Here is a 21,494-nt window from a genome sequence, read left to right as displayed (position 1 = left end):
TGAGCTGTATGTAATTTCATTTCAAATGCCCCAATAAACAAACTTCTTTTTCCCTGAAAGTCAATGAAAATATAAAGATAGAAGTTAATTGATAGTGAAAATAAGCATTTATTGTTATTGGAAGTAATTAATAAGAAATAAAATATAAAAAATAAACAGTATAAATCAATCACAGAATTATAGGCCACTAATTTGCTGAAAACAGCTTTTGTAAAGGGATTGGTGCCACAAAACAACAAAGTTTGCCCAAGTTAGGACAAAGTGCCCAACAAAATAAAAAATAAAATCTGGACAGAGGCTGTTTACTACGATTAACTCAGTGCAGATATGTCTTCATAAAATAAATATAAATTTTATCTTTAATCTTGAATATAACTGAGACTATTCATGTTGAAATGAATATTTAAAACCGGAACATCTCACATTACGGCTGAAAATGATAATAATATATAAATATATGTACATCCTTTCATAAAACACACACAATACTGACATGTTAATACAGTTAATACAATTATGTAACAAGACACTTCAAATAAACACAGGTTATTATAACAAATGTTTTTTTCTCTCCAAGATTTACAATGTATAAACCACTGACAGCAAGTAAATGCCTGTAAATGCTAAATTTCCAATTCTTAACTACAAATCTAACTTTTTTTTATAAGGAACATACTGCATTTTCTTATGAACTTAATGTCAATTCATATGTAGATATATATTGATGTAAAGTCTAGTTTTAAAATCCAATTCAACAACAATCCAAGAAATGTTCAAATAGTATTGGATTTCACACCTACTCTTGGAAATTGCAGTATAATAGTATTTGAAGTGACCAACTTATACAGTAAAAATGGTATTCATAACTTATAACAAAAACATCACAAATAGTAGCCACAGTGTCACAACATTAAGTACATGAAATATATGGATATAAATAACACCACATTAACAGTATGATTTGGGACTTTATCAACTACCAGCAGTATAGACCACTAAGGATATCACCACTCTGAAGTGACATGACATTGTTCCTTTATATAATACTCTATATATGTATACATGTTAAAATTGTCAGCAGTTTTCCACCGATTTGTGATGAAAATATCATACGTGGAGATATTTATCACCAACCTTTTGAATGAAATTCACGCAACACTTTTTAATCAGTTTCACTTCCATACATTGTTCTGTCAATCATGCATTCTGATAAAAACCCACACATATAAAAAATTACTATATGTGTCTGTTTCAAATACACCCAAAATGACTTGAATTATCAGCATTAATAACTTGTTTTCATGCACAAATTAATAATATAAATGTAATTTTTTAAAACTACATGTACGTACTAATTTAAAACTAATATACAAAAATATATATATTTTAATACTTCAAATAAATATAATACGGACATTTATCACAGATCAAAAAAATAGAGGAATCTATTAATATGTAAACATTCATGAAGGCACCTTTAAGTTCAGCAGAAATAACAAAATTCATGTAAGTTTTATACACTTTTGGACTTCAATGATTGTATCAAAACTTGTAAACAATCAGCAGTATTTCTTACCAAATAAAAGTCAATATTTTTACTGGAAATGACATAAACTAGAGATATAGATAACAGAAATATAATTTTTTCTTCTGTACCATTTCTCATTAACTGACTAATGCCTCCTTGGCCTTGAAAGACTTTGTGATTCCCGAGTTCAGATCTGCACGTACACCTGTTGGAGAAGCGGTCAGTTTCTGGTCAGTTGACTGTAGCCTTTGTGCTATTACTGTGGACACGGCTATATTGGGGTTCTCTACAGGAGGGAGGCTTGATTTACTGACCGGCTCAATCCCTTCGTACGGGCCAAATTTACTGACGTCATCAGGGATCCAGAAGAGATGGTTGTCTCTCTCTGAGTCCTGTAGGGGGACGATAGTCCGTCTGTACAGCTTAGTCCTCTCCGTGTGAATAGCACTGTAAATAGGGTAGGGGTGTAATTTATTTTAAAAACTTTAACACTTAATACATGTATAATAATTTATAGGTTGACTTGTCTATTTTAAACATTGCTAGGATATGTTTTTTTCTTTAAGTACATGTAGAACATTAACAAATTTTTTTCCCTTTGATTATAAACCATAACAATGGTTCTTTGAAGGGAAAGTTTCTGTGCATCTTGAAAACGAAAAAAATATAAATAAAACTTATTTTCTTAATTTCTTTAAAACATTGCATTCACTTGGAAGACTTAATACAGATTAGTTTTTTCATTAACACTTACTTGAAGTCTGCGCCTTTGGTCTCCCTGAACTGCCTGTGTTGGTAGTCATACACAGGGATCTTGTTTCTCTCTAGATTCCAGCTGTGATCCTCGTAAGGTCCGGGTTTGAAGCCGTTAGTTTTCTCCACGCCTTCGTTCTCTACCGCGGGTAATAACGGCAGACCGGCCTCCCGCGCGGCGGTATCCACGCTGGGGTTTACCACCACACCTAGAGGAGGCACCTCCTTCAGGGCCAGACCTTGTCTTCTGAGGGAGAATTTGACTGGTTTATCTTTCAGCAGACCTTTTAACTTGTCGATCTGGTTCTGAGATTTTCTTGATCGCTCTTGTAGCTCGGTCTCAATCAGACATCGGTGGACGTACTGCCGCGTGTCATCCACCACAACCTTTGACCTCCAGACTTCCATGTCTTTCTTCAGGGCCGCTAGTTTCTCCTCCTTGAGCTTCTGTCCAGCCAGGTGAATGGTAACAGGTTCCCTGATGAAGCATGACTGTGGGCGCCTATACAGCTCCATGTCGTAATGTCTGTGTAACCATGGAAACTTGTCACGGTCTAGTGGAGGTTGAAGCATGCCCACATGTAGAATGTTTTCCCTCCATAACTGATCATAAAGGGACATAAAAATAAAACATTAATTTTTTTCAAAACTTTTCCTGAAAATTTATCTAAAACTTTGTTTTTCTATTGGTCTACAAAAATAATTTGCATCATAAAACACCCCTTACAAAAGCCAGAATAAAATTTTTCATAGTCTTTCATAAAAACTTTTTCTTTCTGAAGTGTGGAGCTTCTAATGAAGAACAATATCCCTAGGTCCCCTGACACATATATGTCCCTACCTCGTGTAGTTCCTCTATCCTTGCTGTGTCGGGTCTCCTGGGATGTTCGTTACACTCCAGTGTGGATTTCATTCCGGGATAAATCCACCCTGACTCGGTCTTCCACCTGGCACGAGACTCCTCCTTCTCGGCTTTTTTGAGTGCCTCCACATTGACGGGTACCACCGTCATGGAGTGATGGAACTCCTGGCAGTAGGTAAATCTAGTGTCCGGCTCCTGTCAGTAAAGTACAGGTGAGTTATATCAGGTATTACAGTTTTATTGTGAATTAAATCTTCATATGAACATTTCTGCTTACAAATGAAAGTCAGTTATTTAAGTAATTTTTTTTTCAAATGTTATTGAAGATCACCTTTACACAAATCTAGGAAAGCTAAATTAGATCCTTTTTAAACTGCCCAATAAATTAAATTGTCAATGAGTTTTCATAGTAATGTAGAATGAATAAACAAACAAAAAAAATGAGACATTGGAGTATATACAAAGATTTCACCAATAATTAATGTGTGTGTGTACCTCTGCTAGCATCTGTCGTAGTTTCTCCTTGGCGAGTTCTGTGGAGTTCAGGGAGTGGGAGCTGTAATTATGAGCCACTTTAACGTCGGCCCGTATGGTGGGGACTTTTGTTCTCTCTCGCTCCTCCTTATTCTTATCACTAATTACCTTCACATCATCCTGATAGAAAAACATTTGTCAATTAAAGAAGATTAATCTGCTATATCTTCAGTGGTAAGATAGTGTATTTCTGCAAAGCTCCAGGGTAATATTATATTATATTTTCTTGTTATTAAACATAAAACATTTAAATGATATGGTCCAGATTTCTCTCAGTTAGATCAAGTGTGCATATATGGAAGTAATTCCTTAATTTGAAAGGAAAACTTTTTTTTTTACCAAAAATTCCAAATGATATTATTTAATCCCTTAAAACCCTTTAAATTTTTGCCCATAGCTATTAATAGTACCTTGTTTTCTTTAATGAAGTTGACCCTTTGTTGTCGGCCTGTTATGGCCTCCATGTACTGAGGGTTGAAGTTATCTATGGGGGTCCACATACGACTCGTCTCACGCACCAGCTCCTCTGGCTGCTCCTCTCTCTCCTCAATAACTACTTCTGTTGGCTTCTTCAACTGTAGCTCTGTTAGAAAATAAATGTACACTCTTCAGTAGTAGAAGATACTTTCATATATTTACATTCACCGTGTTTTTCTAGCAAGCCAACTGTAAAATTTTCGTGTATACTCACGCGTAGAAATATACACAAAGAAACGTGCGCTAACTTGACTTCACAATAAGGCTACGGAAACGTTAGAAAAATGCAACAAAATAGGGCAGCAAAAAATTCAAATACTGTAGATCACTAAATTTTCGCGACACCTTATTTTCGCGAGATAGTCATTGACTCTTGATTAGCGAGACAAAATTTTCGCGAACTGTGGTCATTGCTCTATATGTTCTTAAGGAACACTTTTATACGCGAGAATTAAATTTTCGCGAGTACACTGTCTCGCGTAATTACGCGAAAATAAAGCTCTCGCGGATAAAAAGTGATTTACAGTATTGAATAAATTTTTTATGCTTTAAGACATTGAAAATGTTAATATAAGGAATGTTTTTAAGTTTAGTGTGAATTATTAGTGTGTTAATTACACATCAGCATTTTTTTTTTCCTTATATAACTGGTACCGATAAACGGCACCGTTCCCAATGCCAAAAAACGTTAATTTTTCCCAATTCTGTGACTGAAAATTCCCAATTCAACTGTGATGCAACAGACTTTGTCAACATCGTGATTCTTGTTAAATGAAACATTGTACAAGTTGACTAATTGATCACTTCCGCTTAAATCGAAAGTAGAGAAAGTCGTAATTTGGCGGGACATGTGGGTTAGACAGCGTAGTGTCATACATTTTGACAAATTGAAAGCATGAAAATGTCAAAGCATGGGACGTTGATATAAAAAACAATAAGTACTTGTGGCTTATTCTTTAAAACAAGGAGTAATAGGTAATTAATTTTAAATAAACGCGAAATACATTGCATTTGCATAAATGAGAGAAAATTCGCCTGTTTTTCTTCGATGTTACTTTTCCCAATTGAACCGGTATCGGACCCATTCCCAATTGGTTAAAAAAAATCGCTGCACATACTTGCACGTAGGCACACTGACCTTAAGGAAACAATGTTTTGTGTCATTTTACTGGTATACTGTATACAGGGAAATTTTCGCCCTGTTTTATTTTCGCTCCTTTCGCCTACTCTTATTCGGGCGAATTTAAAACGGGTTGAATTCAAAGAATACAGTATAATTTCTTAAACAAAACTATGACTGGGCGAATTTAAAACAGTATTAAATTTCTTAAAGATAGCAAGATAATGGATTTATATTTATATTGATTTTTTTTATCTACTCACCATCAAAGTCCTCCTGAGTTATGGGAACTCCAAACTCACGACTCATTGAGATCACCATGTCAGCCAGAGGGAACAGTGAATTTCTTATTACATCCTTCATCACATTGGAGTTTACAATCTATACAAAATGAGAAAGTTAGATATCTCATTTAATATTTAAAATTACAGTTTACTGTAATATCATTCATGAATGTAGGATCTCCCATGGTTTGTAGTTTATCCAACACACATGTTTTTAAAGTGTGACAAGAGGGTGTACCTGGTGGAGGTTGAGGAGCCCCTGGAAGCAGGGTTTAGGGACCATGTCTCTGACATACAACAGAGGCTGCTGTACAATCTGACCCAGGGGCTCGTGTAGCTTGACCCGACACAGGTCCACATCCAGAGGACCGTACAGACGCTCACTGAAGCTCAGGTCTGAGTTATACAACACACGCACATCTGTAAAGAAATGTTCAATCAGTTAATTAACCATCTGAAATTTGTAATGCTAATGATAAAACTGATCGATATTTGTATTTTAAACCTAAATTTTTTTGTATTTAACATATAACTACACATAGTATATATCAGTTCAGGTACATACAAGTACATGCATATCAGTGCACATTTTAAAATTTCGAGGGTAACTTCTTTTGTGATTACATGTGTAAGTTAATCGTGGGGCAACTTGAATACAGTATTCTCCCCCAGGGCTCGACATTAACTTTTTTTTCCTACTTGTCCATTCAGACAAGTGACCAAGATATTTACTTGTCCGAATTTCAACCTCACTTGTCCGAAAATTTCTCAATGAACGTCTTGTTATGTCAACTTAAAAAGAATTAAAAAATTAAATGTGCTTGATTTATTACTGTTGTTATTGATAAATAAGACAAACACATATAAAACAAAATTTTATCTAGACTTCCTGTCCTGACAACAGCCTAAATGTTCGCAAGTGAATCTGTAATATCAATCAAATATATTCCAAACTCGCAAACGTCATAAGATCCACGCCATGCAATAGTATGGCTGCACTTGGTGAACATCGATCCCGATCAAGTGTGAACTTCCATAGCGATTGATATCGGGATCGAAATTCAGGTTTATGTACTGCTTCCGTTTTTACTCGATAAACTTTCCAATAGTTGTTTTTTTATTTTATGATTATTATTATTTGAAAACAAAAAAATCACTTGTCCAGGTCCCAGCAATATTCACTTGTCTGTAATTTTTTTTCATTGGTATCGGACAAGCGGACAAGCGTTAATGTCGAGCCCTGCTCCCCTCTAACCCTTCTCTTACCTGAGTTTTCTGGGCCAGTGACATTCTCCCACACATACTCAATGGCTTTGTCCCTAAGGCCCTCCAAAACAAACACATGTTTATCCCCATCCATCACCTGGAACCCAGTGATTATGTCCAAATCACGGCTCCTCTGCTGCTCCCTAAAAACAAAACAAAACATTACAGGACAGCAACATGTTTTTTGTTTGGGGGGGGGGATCCGGTAAGCCCCTTTTCCATGAAAATGAAAGAAACCACAGTATGCCTCCATTATACTCACAGTGATAGTTTGTAGGTTGACAGAGCAGCACTGATGACGTGGGGTGGCATGTTGTCCAGCTCTAACGCCTTGGCATTTATTTCAGTGACTAGAGTTTCCAGTAGGTTTAAGATTGTGGTGTTCTTGTAACCAAAGATGTAGATAATTCTACCAAAGGGGCACTGAAAAACAAGAGAAATATGATCAATTTAACTGGATCAAGTGATTTATTTCATATAAGTAAGCCACTAGTTTTATGCAAATAATGTGTTGTACAAGTACCTGTGGGGTGCTAGACAGGGGTTCCTTGGCTGCGACCTCCTCTGGAGTTGTTAGTGGGTGGGCTAGTTCTACTTTCAATTTTAACATGGAATTTGATTGTACATAATGCCCCGCATTAAAAGGCCTGTCCACTAAAAAATAAAAAGCATGCAAAAATGACACAACATTCATCAAACAAACAAATGCCTTCCTTTCTCAAAAAATTTCTTTAGAACTGTTTGGACATCCATATAATTTTAAATAAAGTAATAATAATTCCTATAGTTCACTACACTGAAAATTGAGGAGGATGATCGACCCTTAAGTGTGTTACTATCAATCAACATTGTTGACCTTGACCTATCATTTCTTGGACATGAATATTTTCAATTGTATAATCAATTAAATTAAAATTAAACCTTTCTTTTTTCTTTTCATTTACCTAATTGTCAAGAAAGGTATATTTTTAATTATGATTATCAAGTTGTTTAAGCAAAAAGTACAAGTACTTAAAGCTACTCCTGACATATTCACTAACGAATTAACAGACCAAAAAAAATTAAGTGCCAGGACACCCACATCCTGATACAAAACTTCATTAAATATCGCAATAAGAACATACCTGGCCCGTCTACCGCACCCATGACCCCCACTGACCGTCCGTCCTCCCTCTCCTCCGAGGGGAACACGTCAGGGATGGGGCAGTTCTGTATGGGGACGGTCAGGTGGAGGTACTGGTGTCCCAGGAGGAGCTCGGACAGGTCCACTCTAGCCACTCCGTAGGGATCCCAGGGTTTGTTACGTCCCTTGAATGGATTATGCACAGTTCTCCTACCTGAAGCAAAACACGAATGCTCCATGACCTCTATATATACTTAATCTTAGTAAAGAGGTAGAGCCACTTTGGGCCATATTTGGCCCTGAGAATTTCTGAAAATTCAAAACAGCTCAGTTTAGGTTGCAAATGCAGTATTTATCACTTGGACTGTTGGTGACCACGTATCTCTTAATTGTGATGTAATTTCACATCTAGTCAATGCATTATGACGTCATAAAATGCGTCATTTTCCTCATATCCTGTAAATTCCTTTGAAAATGACCTAAAGTTGAAGCATTTTTTCAATATTTCATATAGAGCACAACCTCTGATCCAAAATATGCCAATAAATAATGAAAGGCCTATTTCTGAAGATCAAAAAACATGTTTTATTTTTTGGATCGTGGGCTGTGCTCATATTTTAATTCTTTGCTCAAGGTAGTCAAATAAGCATATTTTCTGCAAATTTCAAGAACATTGCAATTTCTCAAAGCCTGTTTTCAAATATTTAGATTCTCAAAACGAAATTTCATTACAGAACATGAAAGCACCAAGTGTCTACTTTATTTTGATATATGAAAATGGAAAGAGGGTGATAGTTAATTAATTGATATAAGTACAGGGCCATTTTATGCATAAGATGGCTCTTGCTCTTTGATTACAGTACATTTTTCAAGAAATTGCTGTATATATTTCCTTCTATGAAGAGTTTTTCCAAACCTTTTCCAACTTTTCCAGGAAGTGAAACATTTGTACTTGAACACATGTTATCTAGTATGTGTATCAAACTTTGCATATAGTCTTCAATCAATAATATAACTTTTGTAATTCAGATTTAATAAGAACTTACTTGCGACTGTTCCTACATTACTGATTTTTTCATCCTCTAGATCGTCACCAAACAGGGTAGGTTTGAGTTTGACCCCCTCTGGTTTACGATCCCTGTCATGTACCTCTATTTCCATAGGAGGACCGTTCAGATACTGACGAAGCTCCGAGTTTTCTTGGGTCCCTGTAATATTCAGAATGAGAATACTCCTATCATCCTACAGGTTGAGTGCTAAATAATGTGTCATCATTGTTGATAATGATTTCATTGATACAATGTTTGTTGCTATTCTTGCTACTGTCTTGCTAAAATAACTAAAAATTTGACATGCATAAAACACTTTTACATTGTGTAGCACCAAAATTATTAATATTGAGTTCCTTTCATTAGACACAAATCAGACACTTCTTTACCTAGTAACACAACATTGAGGTCATCCCAGTAGACGTTCTCTTTCTGCTCCCTTCCCACGCTGCAATGCTCTGGCTGATTATGGAATTGATATCGACAAAACACTGGCTGACATCTTTCAATAGAAAGTTGCAGTTGACAGAGATTAATAAACTAGCAATAAACACACAGAAAAGTTCTCTGTCTATTATAGAAAATTATTTCATATAAAGGGATAAAAGCTAAATTCTTAAAGAATTCCAGGAAATAAACCTTCTAAAAATATTTTTGACTAAAATTTAAATTAAATATCTTCAAATGTCCTAGGAAAATAAACCTTCTAAAAAGTTTGTTCTAGTCAAAGTCTTTAACTTGTTGAAACTTAAAGAATGGTTGGACTTAAAGCCCTATTTTGGATCTTTTTGAGACTACTCTAACAAGTTGAAAATAAAGTGAATCCAAAATATATTACAACCACTAGAAAGAGTGACGTACGTATGTACATGGTTATCTTAGCTAGAACATATGTACAAAAGCAATGCCTTATTGCCATGAATCAAAATTGAAACAACGATACATTAGTGTCGTCTTCCGGAATTTGACATGTACCCGGAGTGGTTTTAGGTCGCGCTATCAATATTAATAGGAGGCGGGGCTATCGATCGGTGTCATTGTTGACATTTCTCTCTCTCTCCATCTCTCTCTCTAGAAATTCGAATACGTGTTTGGAATATTACAGCGATGTCATTATGATTTTTTGTAAATGTGAGGACACGCAAAATTAAAACAACATTTAATGTGCTAAATTCTGAAAACGGCACCAAACATAGTGATTTACATCTAGGTCAGGTTGAAGAATACAATGTAACTGTTTCCACGAGTACACTCGCAGGTGGACATCACGTGATGAATTGTAATATTTAACAGGTCAATCGAAGTCGTAACAATGGAAGAGAGAAGTTTGTTTTGAACATGTTTTTTGTTAAATTAAGTGTGAACGCACATTTGTCGGCTCTTCTCCTTTTAATATGACATTATTTTGTTCAATATACAAATACGGTTTTCATAAGAACAGCCGACAAACATGCGCTGACTATGTACTCAGACGATGAAAAATGCGTGACCCTGATTATCTACTGATATTCAACAAATCTTCAGGCACCATGCCTTTGATATTTATTTAGTTTACCTTGAAAAGAGCATTTTAAATTCACATCCGTACCATTAATAATACACAGTTAAGATATCGGGGGTTTATATGATGGAAAAAAATTAACATTTTATGGAACTTAAATTTGCAGCATTGTTTCTGGCTAGTTAAGTCCACCCATTCTTTGAAAAAAAGTGGATATTCTCTTTCTAATGAAAGTTGCTTTATATAAAAGGGAAAACAGTTGAACAGAAAAGAACACAGACACAGATTTATAGAAGAAAGATGAGAAGAAAGACTTACTTTTCGTTTAGTTCAGCATATGTCATTGGAGAATTTGGCAGGTTTGTAGCATTCTTTATCGTAATGATCATTGGATTCAGTTCTTTCTTCTGTTGTTCAGACATCAGAGGAACGTCCAGCTTGAGTTGTAGAAACATGTCCTCTATCCCTGGTACTGGTGATTTTAGCCGATTAGTAACATTCTTCATACCTGTAAAACCAAAGAAAGAATTGGAGACTTTTATCACTTTTTTTTAGGAAAGGGTGGAAATATTTGCCTAATATCAATGAGCCTAGATCTTAAGCCTACTTAAGTGTATGTTATTGAATGGGTATTTCTGTTATTCAAATGTGATTCTTCTCTGTTTCAATTTTACCTGAGAAGAACATGGCCATGCGTATAGGCACCATACAGATGCCAAACTTCCTGATCTGTTCTGCGGCCTGCTGGGCTGCTAATTCCTGTTTCTTGTTTCTGCGAGGCGGTTTAACTGTGGCAGAGGGAAGCTTCTTCACTGATCCTGCCAATACATAATCAATTCATTAATAAAGGTCTTTCTTATTTAATAAAAAACATAGGTAATCAGAGATTACAGAGCTCACCTCAACGAATGTTGTCTTTAAGTAAGGCAAAGTCACACAATTAACCAACAAAAAGTGTACATTCCAGAAATGAAAATATTTAAGCAATTTTGATCGAATACATCGAAATAGACCTACATAAAAAATTTAAACTAGTTGTTCATGAAAATGTAATTAAAATTAAGCATTTGAAGCAAATTTGAGAGTTTTCATCTCCTGATGCAACATTTGTGCAAGTTTAGTTTGGTTTATACAATGTTATATAAGTCTTCAAGTTTTTTGGTAATTGACCTGCACCCATAACTTTTACCTGGTCTATTATCTGAAAAAATGTATGTCGAATTCAGCATCCAAAGTAAGTCCATTAGTGTGCATCCTAAGATGTATCGTCCATGCAAGTTTGCTCATTATAGGGCTCATAGTTAATTGGAAATGATACATTCATCACAAACTAACATTTTCACTCATCCACAAAATGTAGGTCAGATTCAGCATCCGAAGCAAGCCTGGTAGTATGCATCCTTAGATGTATCATCCATGCAAGTTTGGTCAACATAGGGTTTATAGTTACTTGGAAATGAAACCTGCACTAAAAACTTTAACCTGTTCACTCAACCAGAAAATGTAGGTCAGATTCAGCATCTGAAGCAAGCCCGGTAGTATGCATCCTTAGATGTATCATCCGTGCAAGTTTGGTCATTAAAGAAGTCATAGTTACTTGGAAATGAATTATGCATCAAAAACTTTAACCTGTTCACTCAACCGGAAAATGTACATTGTAGATCAGATTCAGCATTCGAAGCAAGCCTGATAGTATGCATCCTTAGACGTATCATCCATGCAAGTTTGGTCAACATAGGGCTTATAGTAACTTGGAAATAAAACCTGCCCAAAAAAATTTAACCTGTTCACTCAACCGGAAAATGTAGGTCAGATTCAGCATCTGAAGCAAGCCTGATAGTATGCATCCTTAGATGTATTATCCATGCAAGTTTGGTCAACATAGGGCTGATAGTTACTTGGAAATGAAACCTGCACCAAAAACTTTAACCTGTTCACTCAACCAGAAAATGTAGGTCAGATTCAGCATCCAAAGCAAGCCTGGTAGTATGCATCCTTAGATGTATCATCCATGCAAGTTTGGTCAACATAGGGCTTATAGTTACTTGGAAATGAAACCTGCACAAAAAAATTTAACCTGTTCACTCAACCGGAAAATGTAGGTCAGATTCAGCATCCGAAGCAAGCCTGATAGTATGCATCCTTAGATGTATCATCCGTGCAAGTTTGGTCAACATAGGGCTTATAGTTACTTGGAAATGAAACCTGCACCAAAAACTTTAACCTGTTCACTCATCCAGAAAATGTAGGTCAGATTCAGCATCCGAAGCAAGCCCAGTAGTATGCATCCTTAGATGTATCAACCATGCAAGTTTGGTCAACATAGGGCTTATAGTTACTTGGAAATGAAACCTGCACCAAAAACTGCACCAAAAATGTTAACCTGCTCCAAAAACATTAACCTAGCCATTCCTTTGCTGAAATTGCAGCATCTGAAACTTTGACTGGTACAATGAAACACATTAGAAGCATCTTCCATGCATGTCTAATCAATATAGGACATAGAAGTACTTAAAAAGAAAACTGCTCCAAAAAACTTAACCTGGGACGCCAACGCCGACACCGACACCGACGCCGACGCCGAGGGTATTACATAAGCTCCCCCAACTTCGTTGAGGTGAGCTAAAAAGCATCCTCTCATCCTAAAAAATCTCAATTTTATTTTTTTGATAACTTTTGTTGATTTTCCAGATTCACATTTTATACAGATACATATCTTTCTAACCCAACAGGAAAAATTATATGAACAGGCACTTTAATTGCTTATATGGGCATGGTCCTGTATAACTTACCAGTAGATCCAGCAGATTTTGGGCCTCTTGATGCGGAGGATTTGGGGCCCATTTTGTCCTTCCCTGTACTGGACTTACTCCTCTGGGAGTCTTTACCTGAGGGTTCCTCCCCGGGATCAGAGTGGGCAAGGCGGCCCAGGCGACTGAATGAGGATCTAAAAGGGGGTACAATTAAATAGTCAGTCCTTACAATCTATACTCATTTTATTAGTATTTTAAATAGTTTCATAGAAAATGCGAAGGTTTTCTGAAGGAAAAAAAAGTCATCCTTATTTAAATTATCATATTCTTTTGAGCTATTCAAAACAAGAATCAATTCAATTTTTTTCTTTCAAACAATATGCATTTTGAACATGCATACAGTAGAAATTGAGGTTTCAGCAGGAAATAAAAAAAGTGTGCCATTATCATGACAAGCCTTGCATTGTTCTTCAATAAAGATTTTAGAATTTACAATATTATCTGCTACAGTTTTTCTGTGAGAATGGCCCTCTTTACCTTCCTTCCTGGTCAGTTGATTGATTGGGGACCCCCACCAGAGTTTTAGGGGTGGGGGACCCTGGGGGGTCCCCTTTGTCATCCCCTGCAGCTGGTGGCTGTGATTCATAGGAGGGCTTCGTCTCTGGGGGCTTCTCCTCTATAAAATAAATAAATAAGTATTTACTAACTAAAGATACTTAAAGATCACTTAATTTTCCTGATACTTTATTTGCAAGATTTTTTTAGGCACTGGTGTTTATAAACAAGACAAAATTTTTCACGATCTTTTGTCATTGTTACGTATGATTTTTTTAATAATACTAATATATGCAAGAAAGAAGATTTTGCAAATATTCGCGAAAATAAAATTCTAGCGAATAAAATGTTATTTACAGAAATTGGATCATTTTTAACATTTTATACTAAAAAAAAAATAATTTTTTTTTAAATCAGAGAATTCATAATGAATTGCTAATTTCTACCTCTTTTTCTACAAGATTTGATAAGAATCCCAAAAAGAGGAATGAATAAGAATTTTAAATCTGCTGTCTGGCTAACTTAATCATTGAGTTTACTTTAGACCTACCCTCCACAGGTCGTACGACCTTGTCCACTGAGTGGAACGACACCTGCGTGGGAATCGGTCGTATCTCGCAGGCTTTCTTTGGCTGGTGCTTGGCGAAGCTTTTGGACAGTCTTACTACGATGTTACGTGCACTGTTCTGGTCCTCTTCCCCTGAAATGCCAGTCAAAAATTAGTAAATTACATAATATAAATATCTTCCACTAGAACTTTTTAAAAGGTTTAATTGTCATTTTTTTTTAAGGTGAATGAATGTTTCATTTTTTTGTTTTATTAAATTCTTTGCATTTGTGGGTTAGTTTCATTACCTACCTGGTTTTGAGTTTGGGATTTTAAACTGCTTTATTTTGGTAAATCGGGCTTTGGCACCAACTTTGTCTTTTGTATCCCAGATCCGTAACTCGATGTTATGTTTGAACAGCTTCAACAGTAACTCATCTGTCACATTCACCACATGTCTGGAAATTAAAGAGAATTTATTTGTACATCACTTTAAATATTTTTTTAAAAAATCCCTCACTAAAAAAATATATATACATGTATATATTCAAAAAATTATTTTTCCTTGGTATTGGGATAAAATTATATCCAAATTCAAATGATAAACTCAAACTTAGCACTCATCAGTAGAAATCTACTGATGAGCCCACATGGGGCGAAAGCGCTTTAGATAAATTTAAAGTTTGAGTTTATCATTTGAATTTGGATTTTACATGTATATAGTTACATGTAGTTGCAGGTCTATAGTTCACTAGTTAAATGCCCATCTAGACTATTCCAGACCTGTGTAGTGAGATACAGTTGTAGTCCCATTACAACAGTTATATATTTCATCATTTCAACCACCTAACTTACTTGTGAGACCAGGCGACCCACGTCAATTCACCCTCGATCCAGGTCCTGACAATCCGAGGGTCATGTGACGCCATGAAGATAATGGCGGCAGGTCCATACGTGACGACATCCACCTTCTGTAGGCTGGACTCCTCGGGGGTCAGGTAGTACTCCAGGTGGTAATAATTCTGGGCCCGGGGGGCCTCAAACACCTGCTTCTTCTTCTTAATCAGCTGTTTAATGTCAGGCACATCCTCATCCTCAACTGGACAGAAAAAGGACCAGAATGTAATGAAAAGAATTTAAATCATTTCATTCATACAGACACTGTAAATACAATATAGTAGTACATTTTAATGAAAATTGTTATGTGATTTCAAAAATTATCTTGATTATAAATGAATTTTAGCTATGAAATAAAGATGATTTTTTTATTTAAAAGCAAGTTTACACATGTAATGTTACCAAATGTAGCTTTCATTAGTTTCTTTTTTTTTTTTTATAAAAAAAAATATCAGATAGAAACTGCATGCATTGGGGACATTAATATTCATGCAAGGAAAGAAAAGATTGGATAATTATAACTTTTTAATTTAGTAAAGAGAACAACAAAAAGAAGCCCACTATCTATTCTGATCATAATACAAAAGAAAATGAATTGTAAAAAGCTGCAAGTAAAAAAAAAAAAAAGAAAATTAAAAATGTATTATGATCAACAAGTTATATCCATATATTAACTTATGTACAAGTCAGTATAAAGAGTTTCATAATAAGAAAATGTATCATGGACATAGTTTACAATTCAGCTTTCACATGCAAAAAAAGTGAAAATAATTGCTTAATTTTTATGCAGAACCTATAAAACTCAAATGAATATGCAATGTTACATGTTCTCTACGAATTTATTTTGTATAAAAACTAGATGTTCAGTGTGGACAAGGGAAATACCCCTGGTAATTCTTTAAGTAGTGGGGTTACAATATTAATTGCTGCATGCTCATGCACAATTTACCATTAAAAGACCATGAGGATATTCAAATAATAGAAGAATAATACATAAATTCACTTTTTAAAATGGATAACTATATATATGGATATTAAGCACTTTCTAATTCATGCATCTTAAGAGTACATGCAGAACTGTGAATATGCAGGAACAGCCCAGTCACTGAACTTCAAGTTGTCTTTACTTCAGGTGACTCGTACGTATGATATGAACATATAAAGTGTATAAAATTGTAACAATCTGTGCAGGAATAAGTAAAAATTTTCTTAAAAAAAAAAAGACAGAGAACAGGCATGCTTTGAATATTTTGGGTTGCGTAAAGGGAGACTACCAGGAGCCGGGGCATTATTTTCTGACTTCTCAGGAATATTTTGTGTTGAATTCCGAGACTGTGGTTGACTTAGTGACACGATCCCAGCTGTGAAGAGAATCCATAGACAAAATTTGACAAAATAGCAATATTGCGATTACCATCATCAACTATAATTTCATACTATTAACAATCTTAATTAACTTACTGTAACAACACGTACATGTTCGAGATTTAACAGTCTACTAAGTACCATGCATACACTGGCTGGTATTAAAGAAAATTTTCAAATAGACAAAATGATTGAGATTTCAAAGTCATCATGATTTGGAATAAGATAGGCCATTTATCTTACATTAAAAGATCTAACCACCACCACCCCCCTTTCAAATTTTAATCCAATAAAGGGGAAAGGGGGCATAATTGTAACACCCTGTAAAACAGAAATCTTTTTATAACGGGACCTTAAATCAATATCTTTCCGATTCACAAAAATGGCCAACACATTCACCATGCAGGCCTTACAACATGTACAATGGGACATTAAGTCATTGATTGTGTGAGTGGTCTGATATAAAACCAAAAAACATGCTTTACACAAGACATGTCCTCTATAATCAATGGCAGCTTTTTATTTGATAAGCAACAGAGTTTTCAGTGTCAGAATATTCTATAGCAGAACTATAGCTGTTGTCTAATGTCATTTGTCCTAAATTATTTGGTGATAAAAGCACTTAAATGGTTGCATGACTTTGAGTCCTGTATCCTTAAACTCCTTCTTTTATCCTTTGACTTTTGATGATACATTATCCATATAGTAATAAATCTTTAATTCATGGCATGTCCTAAACACATTTTGCATGATAGAAATAATTAGGCAGCATTAAGAGCGGTTATGTGGATAATTGGAATGCCAATATTCATGGCACCTAGACGGCCATAACAACATCAATACATGAATAATAAATTCAGGCTTCTATACTACTAAACATAGGGGGAGCATGTAGAACTATATTAAAAGACAAAATGTAACCATTAATAAGAACATTTACCAGTTCACGCAAAATAGCTTTAATTAAGAGTCATTAAAAGGTAAATTCAGGTGTACATGTACACCATCCATAAATAAAGTAAATATATAAATAAATCATCTAACAATTTACAGCAAAGACTTAAAAGTTATATATACAGATCAATGGAATTCAAGAAAGCAGAGCAACAGCTGTGCTAAGTTCTTATTTTGGGGCTTTTTAATTGTTTTCAAAGAAAATTATATAAAAACTATCATCATGATCATATCTGCCCATTTCTTCATTTTATTATTCCACATCAGGTTTTTAAAATAAAACATATCTCGATCAATGTGTAGTATACAACTTGTAATCTTATTTAAAAATTAATGTAAAATGTGAACATGTATACAAAATATATGCACAACATGTGTGTGCAAAGTGGAAGCATCAAATTTACTTTCCTATCAAATTTAATTAAATTGAAATGGAATCCTTACTAAAAATAATTAGGTGAAAAGCTTTTTTTAAATAGCGAAAATAATGAAATTAAAAATTGGCAAGGCAGGTGAAAAAGCACAGAATAATTTTGCAACTCCTGTGCATATATATAATCAACACATGATAAATTCTGAATACATGTATTACAAAAATAACTGATATCCAGCAATTTTATGTTAAAATATTACATGTATTAGCTTGTAATTTTCAAAAAAAAAAAAAAAGGTTTATTACAGGTGCAAAAACCTTTCCCAAATTGAAAACTTTTGTAAAAACTATCTAATGGCTATATGATACAGAGTCTAACCAGCTACCCTGTGTAATAGAGAGCGACAGATCTATATAAAGTTCTACAGAGACTGCTCTAGAACTAAGACATACCAGTAGAAGGTCGCGAGGGCGTGGTATTGTTGTTCTGAACCGCTGTAATCAAAATTCATTTAATGATTGTATGACAAAGTGACAATGAAATTAATGTGCAACTATAAAGCTTATAAGATTCAAACACTTTGCACATTCATGGCTTTATTCATGGGGATGATTCAATCGCATTTACTGATTAATTCTGTCAGATTTTGTAATATATATATGTATATTTTTATAAAATTTCATACCATAATAATTTAATTCTGGTTGTAACGCTGTATTTGATTGGATAAAAAATTTACTTCATATCGTATAAAATGGGTTGCCTACGTCACAATGACTTACGTCAAAAACGTATCAATCCGCCTGACGTTACATTTAAATTTTGTACAAATTGAAGTCATTTTGTTAGAAAAATCATCTTTTTTTCTTACATCAAATGATTGAAAATTTAATTATAAGCAATGAATTTAATAGCTACCCATTTTATATGGTATAAACTGGGTTGGAACAGTTTACGCTTTTTTATAAACCGCTTCGCGGTTTATAAAGCGTAAACTGCCCCAACCCAGTTTATACCGTATAAAATGGGTAGCTATTAAATTCATTCCTTAAATAGAAAATCAGAGCGCCAACATTTTTTAAGATGTTTTTTTAAGGATGAATATAAGTTTGAAACTGAAAAAAATATAAATGACATGTCAAAAGTTCAAGAAATAATTGCATGTAGTCTAAATACCAATCAGCTGAATGAAGTACCAAAGTATATAGTTTTTAGAGTAATTTGTATTATTGAAAACATTTGATATCAAGGTATGGAACCATAAGACTTCAAGGCCAGACATTATAGAATGTGGTATTTGTATACAAGATAAAAGAAAGGAAATGATGGGGTGTAGAATGCTTGTCTTATGATGAACAGATAGAAACTTAGCTAAACTGTCCTTGTAAAGAGGTTGTAACAGAAATACTACATATAAGTATTTAATATCTATGTCAGTTGTTTTCGTCCAGTATAGAAGAATTTGTTTATATGTTTCACATACGCACCTCTTCGATTTCTTTTTGATACAGGTTTTTCTTTAATAAATATACATTTATGTTAACAAGCATTTATTTACAACCAGTATATTGTCACAGAGCACTGGATTAATTGTGTTATTATGTAAAAACATTTGATCCATATTGTATTGTACGTTGACTCTTTTCTAATCATCATAGACATGTCTCATGCGCAATTTTAGAAGAATTACATGCTTATTTTGGACTTTCAGTAAGGCGTGGCATTCTCGACGTTACCTAATTAGCTTCTGAAATTTACACACCTTTCCTTCACTGTTGAAATATACATATGATAGAAATGCGGCCAAATGTCAACTGGTGTAGTAAATGGCCAATTAAATGTACTATCATGGCACACAAGTTCCTGATGTTATTAATTTCGTAACCAATGAGAATCTACTAGTATTTGACATTACGTAGAGCCGAGAAAGTCACGCCCTACTGAAAGTCCAAAGTAAGGGTAAAATCGTCATATAAGTTCTAAAATGTTACATGTAAGCATGATATATACTATCTTTTTTTGCAAGATAATCATAATTATCTTTTCCATGTTTGACTTTGAATAAATTTTAAGTGAAAGCTGAAACATCATCTGCAACTACTCTGGAATATCACCTGTACCATTTAAGGCAAATGTACTGTAGAAGATTCTGATTTTAACAAGGTTAAATGCTGAATGAAACTGACGTACAGTATGATACAGATAAGATCGAATTATTACCTATAAATTCATTGAAATTATTCCTTGTGTGATGCAAAAATAATCTTATATTGAAAATCAATGTCTTGGTCAATGCTTTAATCTATGTCGTTAAGATTTATACACACAGAAACAAATCAATTTGACACACATGACACCATTTCATGACACACAGTACACTGCATAAACTTGTTAATGAACATATACTTACTAGTAGGTACAGCTATACAAATGGTTATTGTGAAAGTAACTTGTCTGGCATCAGGATCGACATTCATTTTCTTCTTTCTGCGTCCCTTCCAGGGTTGGACAGTATCGCTGCCACTACTCCTGGGTCGGCTGGTACTCTCGGAGCTGACAGGTCGGTCTTTGTTGTCCGAATCCATCTCCAGGCTATCTGATATTTCTTGTGATGATTTCTGTCCCACTTCCTCATCTGTTTTGGTGTCTGTTTCTGGGCTGTTCTCGTCCACCTTGATTTTGGACTCCCCTTCTGATTCCTCCCTGCCATCCCCTGATGGCGGCCTGTCTGGGGAGGCCTCCTGATCCGACATTTTTCTTTACTTTAAAACGCTATAATGTACACATATGACTTATCATTAATTGAATATTGTGGATTGGGGTAAAATGGCAAGATATTGAACTACATGCTATACACCTGCAATAGTTTAGCTTGGTTTGAATTCAGAAACATTTCTTAGACGGTCCTAAGGATACGTATACATATTTATAATAGTATCAAATCATCTAACTTTAACAATTTCGTAACAGATTAAGTCAACACCAAAAACATGTATTTTTCTTATAAATAAATAAGTTCATTACCCTAAAGTTGTGTTTAACTGTCCCATTACTTGTTAATGCATGCCGTACCACACCGGAACTCCCTCTGCATACAAAAGTAGTCCGCAAATCAGGTACCTAGATTCTCTCTTTTGACTTTGAAAAGATCTTATAAACGCAACCGATTTTGACCAAAACGTTATAAATTTCAATAATTATACATCATATTTGACTTATTTTGGGTATCATTATTTAAACGTTTCGGGAACTAAAATGGCGCATGAATTTTGTTGTTGCTACAACAAAAAGACTTTTCCCGCGAAAATATAAAACTGTAAGAGGCCTTAACTTTATTCAAGGTATTGGTAGTCCGATCCTGACAGGTTTATACAGAGACATATATGTCTCTGGTTTATATAAAATTAGCAGATCATATTTAATCCAAAATACTCATAAGAGTTTCTCTGAAACCACAAAGTTATGTAATTTTATCCATAGTATTTCTTTAAAGTTAAAGATTTAACAAATCAAAAGAATTTTCAATACAAATACAAATACTTTATTCCCCAT

General features: G+C 34.6%; 1 protein-coding gene across 6 annotated transcripts; it reads right to left on the bottom strand.

The window, feature by feature from the left end:
• Positions 1–88: 88 nt before the first annotated feature.
• Positions 89–20,733, bottom strand: LOC134243735 (uncharacterized). Of its 6 annotated transcripts, XM_062725968.1 has the most exons (24): positions 20,353–20,733; positions 19,430–19,459; positions 18,395–18,436; positions 16,524–16,610; positions 15,208–15,451; positions 14,665–14,810; positions 14,356–14,505; positions 13,788–13,926; positions 13,290–13,444; positions 11,172–11,315; positions 10,816–11,005; positions 9,386–9,498; positions 8,994–9,155; positions 7,949–8,161; positions 7,348–7,478; positions 7,087–7,247; positions 6,825–6,967; positions 5,797–5,978; positions 5,538–5,655; positions 4,088–4,260; positions 3,639–3,797; positions 3,123–3,338; positions 2,283–2,884; positions 89–1,975 (listed from the first exon to the last, which is right to left on the bottom strand). In XM_062725968.1, the coding sequence occupies exons 1-24, from the start codon at positions 20,693–20,695 to the stop codon at positions 1,666–1,668; spliced, it is 4,353 nt and encodes a 1,450-aa protein (XP_062581952.1). In that variant the 5' UTR covers positions 20,696–20,733; the 3' UTR covers positions 89–1,665. The 6 variants fall into 6 exon arrangements, with proteins under 6 accessions (XP_062581952.1, XP_062581955.1, XP_062581953.1 ...); XM_062725971.1 differs by lacking the exon at positions 16,524–16,610; XM_062725969.1 differs by lacking the exon at positions 19,430–19,459.
• Between the last annotated feature and the right edge of the window lie 761 nt (positions 20,734–21,494).

This window comes from Saccostrea cucullata, unplaced genomic scaffold, assembly GCF_032062105.1.
Source record: "Saccostrea cucullata isolate Sc308-1 unplaced genomic scaffold, CSIRO_AGI_Scuc_v1 ctg898, whole genome shotgun sequence".
NCBI classification, from domain to species: domain Eukaryota; kingdom Metazoa; phylum Mollusca; class Bivalvia; order Ostreida; family Ostreidae; genus Saccostrea; species Saccostrea cuccullata.
Note: the sequence above shows the minus strand (reverse complement) of the source record. Positions and strands in the feature narration are given on the sequence as shown.

Excerpts from the sequence above, each read along its gene's own strand:
- LOC134243735 (XM_062725968.1), bottom strand. The coding sequence starts at position 20,695 with ATGTCGGATCAGGAGGCCTCCCCAGACAGGCCGCCATCAGGGGATGGC. Across the intron at positions 11,006-11,171 it reads CATGGCCATGTTCTTCTCAG|GTATGAAGAATGTTACTAAT; the intron begins GTAAAATTGAAA and ends TTGGTTTTACAG. Across the intron at positions 5,979-6,824 it reads CACTGGCCCAGAAAACTCAG|ATGTGCGTGTGTTGTATAAC; the intron begins GTAAGAGAAGGG and ends ATTTCTTTACAG.